The 13849-nt window shown below is 38.6% G+C and overlaps 1 protein-coding gene across 6 annotated transcripts in view; it reads left to right on the top strand.

The window, feature by feature from the left end:
* The window catches only part of GABRA1 (gamma-aminobutyric acid type A receptor subunit alpha1), a 38714-nt gene extending 26635 nt beyond the window's left edge, over positions 1-12079 (top strand). For all 6 annotated transcript variants that reach the window (XM_083597277.1, XM_083597276.1, XM_083597279.1 and 3 more), the window contains 3 exons: positions 3101-3253; positions 7686-7888; positions 9665-12079. In XM_083597277.1, coding sequence (XP_083453403.1) covers positions 3101-3253; positions 7686-7888; positions 9665-9985 — 677 coding nt within the window. In that variant the 3' untranslated portion in view covers positions 9986-12079. The remainder of the gene's footprint in view (positions 1-3100; positions 3254-7685; positions 7889-9664) is intronic.
* Positions 12080-13849: the final 1770 nt, after the last annotated feature.

Raw genomic sequence — 13849 nt, 5'->3', positions numbered from 1 at the left:
CTCTCCCTACCTGATAACTAGATACATAAACATATGCATAACCCTGGAGGGATATCCTGGGGGGAAATTATGCAGTGAAAGTGCGCATAAGATCTCAGGTTCAGTTATTGTGATACTTTAAATCAGAGGTATGAAGGACGAGGTTCTAGGAAACCTCTGCTTGATAAACCTGAGTCTGTGTTGGAAATAGTGAACTAGAGAGTATATCTATCTATCTATCTATCTATCTATCTATCTATCTATCTATCTATCATCTATCATCTATCTATCATCTATCTATCTATCTATCTATCTATCATCTATCTATCATCTATCTATATCATCTATCTATATCTCTATATCTATCTATCTATCATCTATCATCTATCATTTATCATCATCTATCATCTATCATCTATCTATCATCTATCTATCATCTATCATCTATCTATCTATCATCTATCATCTATCTATCATCTATCTATCTATCATCTATCATCTATCTATCATCTATCTATCTATCATCTATCCAGTGCTTTTTTTCTAAAAAAAATGTTTAGAGGTACTCTCACTTTCCTACTCATATTGAAATACTGCCCCTCAATGAGGCCAAACTTAGATTCACAAAATGTTTAGGGGTATGCGTACCCCTGCGTACCCCCCAGGAAAAGCACTGTATCCATCTATCTACATATGCAGACACAGTAGATGAGTCATTTAAAAAAAAAAAACATTCCAAACCAGACTCAGAGAAATTGAAGAGTGAACTATGACCATTAAAATATATGTTGGGGAGGGAAATGATAGGATTAATGAAGGCCCACCTTTTAAATCATGTGATTTCCCCTGGCACTTACATAACAAAAGAAAGGTCAAAGGCAGATATTTTGCCTTTTCAAAATTCTGTGTAAGAGAGAGGACACATTTACCTTTTGTGCCACCTCACCTAGAAGCCATTGCAGTGTCTTCAGCAGTAAATAAATTCCATGCATTAATTATCTTGCTCACCTTGTTGTCAATCAATTTCACTGAAATACCTCAGGGATTCTTGATGATTTTTTATATAAAATGACCTGACCCACACCTCTCTGGTTAATCTGGAACACAGAATTTTAGCCATCCACCATATTTTGCAACATTCCAAATATTTTCAGTGGTTTAAACATATAAAAATATTCATTTACATATAATATTAAATAAATACATCTTTTGAAATGATAATTCACAGCTAATTGCATTTAATTAAAAGACATATTTTGAGATGGATTTCAAAATGGCAGATTAACATGGAATCATGGGGAATGGAATGGTAACATGCAAAAGTAACATGATCTGAAACAGACAGATTCATGCTTCCTGAAGTGACCCCCTCACCATGTAGATAATATATTATATAAATCAATATGATTTTCTTTCTTAAGTTGTCTTTTTCTAATACACTAAACAATCCTGGATTCACAAGCCTTTCACTGAAGCAAAGCCTTCCAGTGCTCCCTGGATCATTTTTTTGGCAACATTTTGAGGAAGTATTTGTGCAAAACCTACTTAACAATTAAGAATGAAACTGAACAAATATTTTTTATGAATAGGTGAGAATCTCTAAAATCAGTGCATTCCAGCAGCTTGCTTTCCCCCTGCGCCCAATAATTCTGCATCCTTGCAAATTAATTTATACTTTGCTAGACTAAGTAAAGATAGAGTGCGGCTGTGCAACTTCAGATCTTGGTAATATTAAACACCTTAACTATTTTTGCTTCTGGCATATATTTTGGAGTAAGATGGGTAGGAATCGCCTAGAAAACACTCTTTGCACATCTGTTTCACATCTGTATGAGCATTCCCACACACCATGCACTAGTCCCCATTAAACTGGCTGAATGTGCCTTCTGATGCGTCACCAAAGACCACTAGGTTTGCTCTTAAGTATTGGCTTATATTTACTTATAGAGAGTGGGACACATATAAACCACCCTCCATTTCACATTGGGACATGATTGGGGGCCCTTGCTCAAAAAGATCTAGAACTATTTTATGCATCATTTCTGGTTTGAGGAGATGATTTTCTTTGATTTCCGAGCTTCTCGTTTCTTTTCTCTGCTGACATTTGTTTTGTTTCGGTTCTCTCTGTGCCGAATACAATACCACATTATTAGACACCCTAAGGAATTTGATCTTTTCAAGATATTAAATTTTCAACTAACTGTTACAAATGATGAGATTAAAAAGGAGGCACTTGCTTAATTTCTGGAAAACACCATTTCACAAGGGCCATTAAATAGTTATCAGACACCACCGTGATTTTCATTGAACAATTTGCCCTTTTTAAAAGAGGAAAGCTAAGCCAGGAAACTAATTTATAAAGCCAAGATATAGGAAGGGTCTGAAGGACATTTGGGCAAATCACCACTCCTAATACAAAGTCAGCCGAGTCAAACCCCTCAAATGTCAATCTATGCCAGGGTTGCACAACTTGAGATGACCAAGGTGAACCCAATCTACCAGCTATGAATAGTGACCATCCCAGATACATGATGACCTTCCCTTATTTTTGCAGTCCTAGAAATGCAACAAAAACAAGAAGCTGCATTTTTGCTGCTGTTGTGACAGCACTGCCAACCAGGGCAGATGAGCCGTATTCAGCTTGGTGATCCAAAGGTAGCAGAAACCTGATCTATGCAATCCAAGCCATGATATCCCATAAGCAAAGAGCAGATACTCTGCAGAAGATGTCCAGATAGCAAGATGCTTCTGCTGAGTTTATCCCTATTAGGAGAAGGGGAAAAACAAGAAAAATCTGGCAAAATCTATCCACATGGAATTTTAAGATGATGGAAAGTTCAGCTTTAAATCACTTGGCATGATGTATCTTACTGATAAAGCCTCTTAGATGATTTTTTTTTGGGGGGGGGGAGAGAACACTTTCAGTTCCAAAAGTCTGAGCCTGGAATTCTTAACCTTTCCTGAATTTCTTGACTAGCTGTTGCAAAAACAATAAACAACATATCCCACGCACAAAAAGTATACTAGTTTCTGCATGATTTCTGTGTGGTGAATTTGAAGCATGTTGTCCCATAGGAATTTCACTGATGTTTCATTCTTGGGTTTCCCCCCTCCCATTCAGGAGAGTATGTTGTGATGATGACCCATTTCCATTTGAAGAGAAAGATTGGTTACTTTGTCATTCAAACATACCTGCCCTGCATCATGACAGTGATTCTATCCCAGGTATCCTTTTGGCTCAACAGAGAATCCGTTCCAGCAAGAACTGTCTTTGGTAAGTGTCTTGTACACTGGTGACTGGTGCTCAGTTGGACTGGTAAGGGCGAAAGTCAGGGAGACCAAACGTAAGTGAAGTCAGAGTCAGTGACAGACAGAGCTACTTCCTGATTGGTTGTTAGTAAAAGGCATGCCGGTTGGGGACTGGCTGAGGTTGGTGGGACAGCTCTTCAGTTGCCCTAATGGACCAGCCTGCTCTGGTCTTGTAATAAGCAGAATAATTGAGAACAGTTTCCCCCAACCAGTGTTTTAGCACCTCTTATCTCCAGGCTTCTGTGGCAACATCATGGTGTTAGACAATAGCAAGACAAGGACCACAGAAACCAATAAAATGCCGGTCTGTGAAGTCTATGGCTGTATTGTGCAATGCATAAAGTGTTGCACGGACAAAGAGTGGGCCCCATGCTCTCCAGGCACCAGCCGCTCATCCACTGATGGGATGCCTGCTGAATGTAGGTAAGCCTTCCACAATCCTGTGTGATCAGGGTCCTAAGCACTTGAAAAATTCTGTCTGTTCAACAGGCCTCCCTGTTGAACAGGCAAGCTCTGTATGGCTGGGCAGTGTGGGAGTGGTGCCAACAGGGGATGCTGCAGCAGGAGCAGGACTAGCATGCCCAGCATTGCTCTTTGGGTTTGGTCCGTTACTGGTGATGGGGCTTCCATGTAGGCTTCTGTGAGACACTGTCAGTAGCTCCAGACACAAAGCCTGCCTTTCTCAACTTGATGCTCTCCAGATGAGAATTGTATGCTATTGTCTGCTATATGTGGGAACGGCAGTGCAAAACACCAAGTTGAGGAAGGCTGCACAAAGCAATTCAATTTATTCTGGGAAATTTTATATATATATATATATATATATATATATATATATATATATATATATATAATGTGTGTGTGTGTGTGTGTGTGTATGTATGTATATGTATATGTATATTGCATTTGACTAGGTTTTCCCTTCTAAAGCTTTATGTTTAGCTATCATGGAAAAGGAAAACGTCCAGATATTTCATATGAATGTAAACACACAGAAATAGACAGCAGAGTTTGATCCAATATTCTGTGGGTGGTCAGGGTGCTTAAATTCCATCTATGTACTTCTTTGTGATTTAGGCTCTAATCCTATGCACATTTACGTGAGAGTAAATACAACTTAACGGGCCATAGCAGACATTCATAGGATTGTGTTGGACAGGACTACAGCCTTAAAGTCAGTTTTTCTACACAAATCGTTATGCAGTTGGAGACATTTCAGAATAGGGATGACTGATAATTGAAAGGTCATATTATTTTCCCCCTCTGACAATAAATAATGCATCTGAATATGGATAGTGCAAGATATTTCTGATTGCTCTGTGTTTTGGCTAACACTTGACACAGTGGAAATATACTGCAGCAGAGATTTAATACATGAAATGTCTGCAGTTGTCAAGGTAACTGGTGAATATGTGATTTAACGCAACGGTAAGCAATGCAACAGAGATACAGACCTCTCACTTTCAGTAAAAGCTCAGCAGCTAGTTAAAATAAAATTGCTCAGCGGCAGGTGAGCAACATCGCTACTCAAAATGCAAAGTATATGATCACAGTGGCATTTCCCCTGTTATTTAATCAACATTAGCAATATTTTTCTTATTTCATCAGCATTAGTCTTTAAGCTTGTGGAGAACAGCTTGAAAATGTTGCTGCAGCATGCGAGATAGGGCTCAGAAACAAGAAGACAAATGGAAAGGACTATTCATTTCATCTGAAAACCATTAAGCTGGCTCGTCCAGTTGAGGCATAGCCATAACTGTAATTTGCCTCAAATGCCAAGAGGGATGTGATTCCAATCAGGATTGCCTCAAGATGTTTTGGTGCCTCAGGCAGAAAATCCAAATGGCATCCCCTAGTGGTAAACCATCACAATAATCCAATTAACTGACATTTTGCCAGTTCAGTGGTACAGCAAGAGTCCTATTCAGGAATTATAGTAATCCAGGCCACAGGGAAAGAAGAGTGGGGACAAGTACGCTTCTCCACATGATGTATAACCCTGATTTTCCAGATGTCAGCATTGCACAGTGAGCCTGCAGGAGTATAAGAGGCTCCCTGCTGTGAGGCACAAAATTTGTGGGAGGTGATGAGGGGCAGGGGGTGAGAGAGCAGCAGAGCTGGTGTGCTCATCCCCACTCCCACTGTTTCTGTGTTCTGTTTTCAAGTTGTTTTAACACCTAAATAGGGTTACCTTCTGTCCTCTCATGTGGACTTCCTCACCCTGTCCAGTGGTCAGGGACAATCCTCATATGACTTGATTTCTCCAGCTGCAACCTGATGATTTGCTATCATCAGTATTTATGGAAGATAGACAGCATGGGAACTGCCATAAATCAGGTGACTGCATTGCATTGCAGGTGATTGGACTAGATGACCCTTCATGTCACTTCCAACTCTCTGTGATTCTATGTTATTGCGTGTCGAGGTCCTCAAGCCACCCCCCAAATAACTCACAACGCACACTTAATTTTTGTTTAAGGTTTTTGGCATAATTTTGGCCACAACTTTATTTAAATACAAAACCGTGAGTGGTTGTTTAGGCATTGGTTAAGACTATCTGTCCCCCCGCCTGGGGACAAAACTGACTTCCGGGCACCACCGAAAGACAGTGCGGGGGAAAGCAAGTCGGGGAGAAATGGAGCTGAGACACAGACCCTCAATTCTCATCCGCATGCTCCCCGAAGGCTTGCCAGCCCTAGTCCCATTCCAGGGATTAGACGAAAAGATGGCAAGCCCCAGGATTCCTTTAACGGAATTCCCTTTCCGCAGCAACCATGGAGGGGCAGGCCCAGCCTATCCTAACCCCTCCTCCACCAATTTATAACCAATGCCTAACCGCAACCTTACAAGTTGTGACGATTTGCTAAGCAGTAGGCAAAAACCAAATGGCCCAGCCAATCAGCCAGATGGACAAAATTCCTACCAAGCCCCTGCCCCAACGGCAGACAACCCCATGACAGGCATAGCAAGGTCAATGCAACAACCCCTTACTCAAGGGCGGGTGGGCAGGTGATCCGTTGCACGCAGCAAAGAGAAAGCTCCAGGCTGCGTGCAGAGTATTTAAACATTTTACCCCTCCCACCAAGATTGCAACATAACTTTTACCCCAGCAATCCAGTGAACCAATCACTGCCCCAGGCCATCTTTAGAGACCCTGCCTGGTAACAGAGGGGTGGCTCAGCAGACCCCACCGCAACACGTGCTCTCCATGAAGGAGAACACGCTTTGCAATATCTAATGCTGCAATCCTGGGTTCATTTGCCTGGAAGCAAGCACCATTGCCCATAGTGGAAATTTCTTTGATGTAAAAATGCACAAGATGGTGTGGTATATAAAAAAGTAGCTACCCTGCACATGTTCAATACTATCCGTTTCATTTATGAATCTTTTCCCATAAAACATCACAAAGCAATTAACAATAAAAACAGGCATAAAACAAACTTCAAATCCAATAAAAACAGAGAATACTTGAATGAAAATAATGCCTGTCACTCAGTAAGTTTTATCTATAGCTAGGATGTGAGGTATCTGAAACTCCTTCTACGTGTCAAGGAGAGCTTGGATTTAGGATTTGCCCACAGCAATGCCTCCTACACACACACACTAACATACAAGCCCTTGGGCACTCTAAGAGCTACTGCTCTTTGGATCTTGACTGATCTGTTCCTACATCTATATCTGCTCCAGACTTCTCCTTTGGTGGACTCAAGTTTTTTGATCCAGGGGAAGGGATCCCCCAGGCAGAGTAGGAGAAACAACTTTTGCCAATCCCTCCTCCCTTGGTGGCTGCCAGTGCCACGTCTCACATGCATCCAAAGGGTCCTCCAAACATCAGGGACAGTGTGAGAGGTAGCATTGAGTACTAAAGGGGTAGAAGACAAAAGCCACACTCCCCTGCTCTGCTTGCTGGAGCACACCCTGAGTGGAACTCTGGTCAGGGGATGCTCCTGCTGGTGGATCCAATGTTTGCGTTACAAAAAGGACCATGGTATTGCTAAACAAACCTGAAGACGTCTGTAACTAACTACCGTTGAGAGAGCCAGTGTGGTGTAGTGGTTAGGAGCGGTAGACTCGTAATCTGGGGAACCGGGTTCGCGTCTCTGCTCCTCCACATGCAGCTGCTGGGTGACCTTGGGCCAGTCACACTTCTCTGAAGTCTCTCAGCCTCACTCACCTCACAGAGTGTTTCTTGTGGGGGAGGAAGGGAAAGGAGAATGTTAGCTGCTTTGAGACTCCTTCGGGTAGTGATAAAGCGGGATATCAAATCCAAACTCTTCTTCTCCTCTTCTTCTACAATGGCATATACTCAAAGCGATATCGCAGTTGTGAGGTGGATGGGAGTAGGCAATAGGGTGGTGATTGGATGAGTTCTGAAATGTTCTTGCTTTGCTTTGCAGGAGTGACAACTGTGCTGACAATGACCACCTTGAGCATCAGTGCACGGAATTCTCTCCCCAAGGTGGCTTATGCCACTGCTATGGATTGGTTCATAGCCGTGTGTTATGCGTTTGTTTTCTCAGCACTGATTGAATTTGCAACAGTGAACTACTTTACAAAGAGAGGCTATGCATGGGATGGCAAGAGTGTTGTTCCCGAAAAGGTAATAATATACATTGCCATATGACCCACTGTACGCATTGCATGGGAAACATGATCCTACAGAACCAAAGTGCTTGAACTTGATAATCTGTCCTAAACATTCTCATTCAAATGTAAGCCCCTCTGAGTTCAATTTACTCTCTCTGTCCCTCCCCCTTGAATTAGGACTGTTACAAGGAATCCAGTATCATTAATTCCTCCCAAAGATGTTACAACTCAGATGCTAGCAGTTCCCTTTCAACATTAACAAGCAACTTATTTATGAATTCAGCAGCCCATTAAGATTTATTTTTTTTAAAAAAAGTTCATATCTGCATTGAAATATGGAATTTACTGCAGCTCCTTTTCAGATTGCAGCTAAGAGTGAATCACACATACGCATGTGAATTGCTGAGCAATTGCATATATGTGTGAAACAGCTAACATCAATTCAGCACCTCAAAGACAGCTTGCATATCACCCTTGTTGCCATGTCAAAATAAGACTTTTCAGTTGAGAAAATTTGGACATTCAGCAGTGAGCCACCAAGGGATGATTCATCAAATCACAAGACATCAAGTGATGTATATGCACGTGCCATCCAGACCCTTGAGTCTGAAAATAATAGCACTGGGGGAAATTGTGATGTTGGCAGAAGACTGCACGTTGCTGGAGGCTTTCTTGGAGACGATGCCAAAAGGTTTTTTTTAAAAAAAGTAGGCAAGGGGTTGGACAGCGTTCACCTCTGTCAGTTTTGCTGCTCTCTGCCTCTTTTATCCTACATGTGACATCTCTATGGTCTGTACAGGCCTTTCCAGGCTTCCAGTTCAATTAAATGAATAGAACTAATGGCAAACTAATGGATTTTTCATTTGGAGCTCGTTCATTTGGATTTCCATTCATTTAATTGAAATGAATGGAGAAAATGGAGTTCTCTCATCTAGAGTTCCGTTCTTTTCTAAAAGGAATGTGTGTAGTTTTGCCACACATCTCTGTGCTCAGGTGCACTTGGCAAACATAGAAGTGACACTTTCTCCATGCATGGCTGCCAACCAGTTACTAGCCCTCTCATATGCAGTGCTGTAATCTAATGCACTGGGCTAGCAAATAACTGTTATGAGCTTTTACAGGCACTAATAATAATAATAATAATAATAATAATAATAATAAATTCAATGCTTTTACTACAAAGTCTGCTGCTGCAGCTCAGAAGCTGCTGTGCAAAACAACATGTATAGAATGGGAGATTAGGTGAACAATATAATCTAGGTAGAATTTCAAATGGGGGGGGCATGCATAGTAGGAATTGTGCAATCATAGGAATGTCTATTCAAAATAAAATTCCACTAAATTAAATTGATTTTCTCTCAGGGAAGTATGTAAACAGTGGTATCCCCTTCTTCTACATCCTACTCTATCAAAGAGCCTTTTCATTTTTATGGGAAAGGATGCACCCATGCTTACAGGACAAATTTCTGTTAAAACAAACTTATCTATATAAAACAACCTACATATATACATTCCCATCAACACATGTGTATTTAAAGTTCCCCATGACTTTTAAACAAATATCAGAAAATTTTGCCCTTCCTAAATGTGCACATCTGCTTTTGTGCATAAATGGCCAGGAAATGCAATCTCATGGTTTGTTTTTTTCAACATGGAAATATCCATGTGGAAAACAAAAGGAATGTTTTGCATATTCCTAAAACATACATATGTCTTGGAGCCGTCCAAGCATTGGAATGGATGATCAAATGGATGTATTGGATTAAAGTCTATGTTTTCTCATTCCTAGCCAAAGAAAGTAAAGGATCCTCTGATTATGAAAAACAACTCGTTCACAGCACCAGCGACAGCAACTAGCTTCACCCCTAATATCGCAAGGGACCCTGGACTAGCTACCATTGCTAAAAGCGCAACAATAGAGCCAAAAGAAGTCAAATCTGACGCAGCAAAACCTCCAGAACCCAAGAAAACTTTTAACAGCGTCAGCAAAATTGACCGACTATCAAGAATAGCATTCCCATTGCTTTTTGGGATTTTTAATTTAGTGTATTGGGCTACCTATTTAAATAGAGAGCCCCAGCTTAAAGACCAAAACCCTCCTCCTCACTAACCCCATTAACCATATATATAGTTTGTTCAGTCTCTTTTGCACTGGGGATTGTCTTATTAATATTATTATTTTTGGTTTTAAACACACAGCAATTCCCATTTGCTTCATTGCCTCTGTCTTAAAAGAAATTGAGATTTCCTTATTTTATGAAGTAAAAGTATATTATATATATATATAAATATATAATAGAAAAGATATTAATTCTGTACTCTAGGGCTGTAACAATGTGATGTAGACACCTGATTCTGAACCGTGAATCTGAACAAGAGAGGGAAATGTAAGAAATCCAAATCACTTGTAGATAGCCTATTGCTGAATGTTCCCATAACAGATGCTGTACATGTCAGAAGAGAAATATTTTTATGCAAAATGATAGAAGGTAAAGTAGTCTTTATATATGTTCATGTTGCACATATGGTATGGTATTTTCCATTTTTGGAGTGCTACTTATTTTCAGTTCTTTTATAGAATATATACATCTTTCCAAAGTGGTGGATTCCAGAAAATACAATATTTTTCCTAGATTTATTTTTCTTTCTTTCTTTGCCTAAATTACCAACCACCAGTTTAAAAAGTATATAATGTTATTTACATAAAAGGAAGCCTACTTACTAATGGTACAGGTTATCACAGAATAGCACATTTGATTAACGATGATGAATGCTTTAATATGCTCTCCCGCTGCAGTCTTATTTTAAGCATCAGATTGTCACTTGACTTGATAATATTGAATCTATTGCACATTAAGTGCAGAGCTCTAATTACTTCTAACGCATTAGAGAAATCGACTCTTGGATTATTTACAGGGTGAATTTTTTGTTTTGGTTAGGTTTTTGTTTGTTATAGGAAGGGGGAAAAACAAGAACACAGTTTTGCAAGCTCTAGAAAAGCTGAGTGTATTATTTTATAAAACCGTACATTAAAAGCTTTAGATTGAAATATAAGGATAGGAGAAAGACAAAATCTATTATTTCGATAATATTTGTAAATATACAGCATGAGATTGTACATTTTTTTACTTTTTTATGTTCTTAATATATTGTGTACGGTTCACCTCTCTAAGCTCTTAATATGTTATATTTTAAAAAGAAACATATTTAGAGCCTGCAGTTAAAAAAAAAAGGAGTCAGTGGCATTTGAAAGAAAATGAAAAGACTAAATGTAAGAAAGAAAAAGAGGAGAGCTTGGAATTAGTTCCATTTGTAAAGTGGCTATCTGTACAGTACTTGCAGGTTGAAGCTGTCATCCAGTGTATATTATTAGGCTAAGACTGGTATGCTCAGGTAACGCGTGAATACAAAAAAAATGGAGTTATATTTGGTAGGAAAATGGTAAAATATTTAAGACAAAAATCATCTGTATATTATTGCTATATTTGCTGATACATAACTGTTAATTATAAGTGATGTAATATATGTAGCATTAAATACAGAAAAAAACATACACAAAAGAATGTACAGGAAAATACATTTTATTGAGTAAACTTATTACATTTCATTTTTACTGTAGCAATATATTTGTAGGAACAATATGTAAGGGCTTTAAATACAAGATGTCCATTTTGCAAGTTATTAGTATTCCCTTCAAAAAAATAATTCTAGCCAGTTTCATTTCTGATGAGAATTTATTTTAAGAGGGGAGAGTCAAATTTCAGAGACGGATATTTTCAAAATGTTGGAGACACTGATGGGATTTTGGAAGCATTTAACGCAGTGGTTCAGAATCCATAACACATGGTAGTGAATGCATTTTAAAAAAACAATGCTACATGGACCTTCAATCAAAATAGCTAATAAGATAGTCAGTTTGATATCTATACATGTTACAGGCAATGTTTTATATACTCTTTCTCAATAAATCAAGAGGTTGCTGCTCACTTAGTATCTACAAAATGAAATAGTTAACTTTTTCTTTAGAAAAGGAGACTTTTTTTAAACAAAAAACTAATGCTTCATTGTCTACCATTTAGTCCTGTCTAAACTTGATGAGCGAATTTGATTGGAGCTTGCTAAAGGAGGATGTGTAATCTTCTGGTATTATGTGTAGATATATGTATAGAAAATAAAATAAAATAAAATACGACTCTTTAACTTCGGTATTTGTTTATCTTGTTATTTTTGGCGTTTAAACTAGTGTGTTCATTCAGGGCATTTTACCTTCCTAATTATCCATTTTGCTACTTTTTGGTCTGCATTTTGCACATTAGATGTGAATATTACTTAACTAGTCTGCTTTTTTGCTATGCAATGACTGCATAATATCATCTCTTAGTTTGTTAGTCTATGTGAATAGTATATTGTATAAACCTGATTGCACAGTTTATCAAGGACAAGGTATTCTCTCTATGTAGCTTTTTTACAGTGCTTTGCTAAACCATGTAATAATAGTAAGTCTTCCTTGAAAATAATGATACACTCTTATAGAGGACAGTTTCTGTTTACTCCTGGGATAATTTAAAAAACAAAAACAAAAGATGACATTGAATGTTTATTGCACCTCAGTGCAGTGATGTGGCAATAAAACCTAAATCTATAATAGAGGTTGTTTATGGCAGACGCATGTAATGCTTTACAGAGTTTAGCAAAAGCTCGTTATTTTATGTCATACTGTAATTCTAATTATACTAATAAAGTTAAAAAAATACTACGAATAACACAAGTGAATGTTTTTTACTTGGCTTATTTTATGTTTAAACATGGCTTCATTTTAAGACTGATTTGATAAATGATAAGGCAGACAGAAATTTCTTTTGCCATGTTATAGAAAATTTGGAAGGAGTGGCAGAAGACAGCATGTTTGGAAAGGCAGTGCTTTTTTCTGGGGGTACGCATACCCCTAAACATTTTATGAATCTTTGCACTTTTGTCCATTTACCGTATCCCCCCCCCGATAAAATGGTGATTTTCTTGAGTCAAAATGAGAGTACCCCTAAATGTTTGGTTTTTTTTTTAAGAAAAAAAGCACTGTGGAAAGGGATATGAAAAACAGTTGCTGCTGCATAATTTTGGCTACTGTTTTATTTATTTCCTCTTTCTCCCTAATCCTTACTAACCCATTTGTGGCCATTAACTGCATTTGTGGCCATTAAAACTGACAAGATAAAATTCCCCAGTGAAAATATGAAGTGTCACATGAGCTGATAAAAGTTTTCCCATAGATGTTTAATCCCAGCCATTCAAAGACAATCCAAAAACAAAGCACGAAATAAATGTACAGAAGAAGACAATACATTGTCGAACAGTATGTTTTGGTGTGTGTGTTTTGCTTATTGGAGGACATTCTCATAAGGTCCAAAAAAGAAAGAAAAAAGTTCTAAATAAAAGCTCACACAAATGAGAAGGGATTATGGAAGTTCTGGCAATGGATTGAGTTGATTAGTTGTTGACACCTTCTGCCCCTCTGCAACTGGGAGACCCACGGCTGCTGAAAATATAACTATATATTTCTTGAATATACTGTTCGGTCATGGTTGAAAACTTGTAAATGAATTAAGGGAAGAAGTGATACTTATCTAGGCTAAAGGTCTTTGCTCCCTATAGCATAAAAGAACAAAGCAAAGCAAATGAAGTCAGTAAGTAAGGAAATTGGAAGGCCTTGCTCAAATAAGATTATAATCTGTTATATGAATGAAAGATCCACAATCTGCATTTTAAAATAATGGTACAGTGGTACCTTGGGTTAAGTACTTAATTCGTTCCGGAGGTCCGTTCTTAACCTGAAACTGTTCTTAACCTGAAGCACCACTTTAGCTAATGGGGCCTCCCGCTGCCACAGCGCAATTTCTGTTCTCATTCTGAAGCAAAGTTCTTAACCCGAGGTACTATTTCTGGGTTAGCGGAGTCTGTAACCTGAGCGTATGTAACC

The sequence above is a fragment of the Podarcis filfolensis genome (genome assembly GCF_964270895.1).
Source record: "Podarcis filfolensis genome assembly, chromosome: 2".
NCBI lineage: Eukaryota > Metazoa > Chordata > Lepidosauria > Squamata > Lacertidae > Podarcis > Podarcis filfolensis.
Note: the sequence above shows the minus strand (reverse complement) of the source record. Positions and strands in the feature narration are given on the sequence as shown.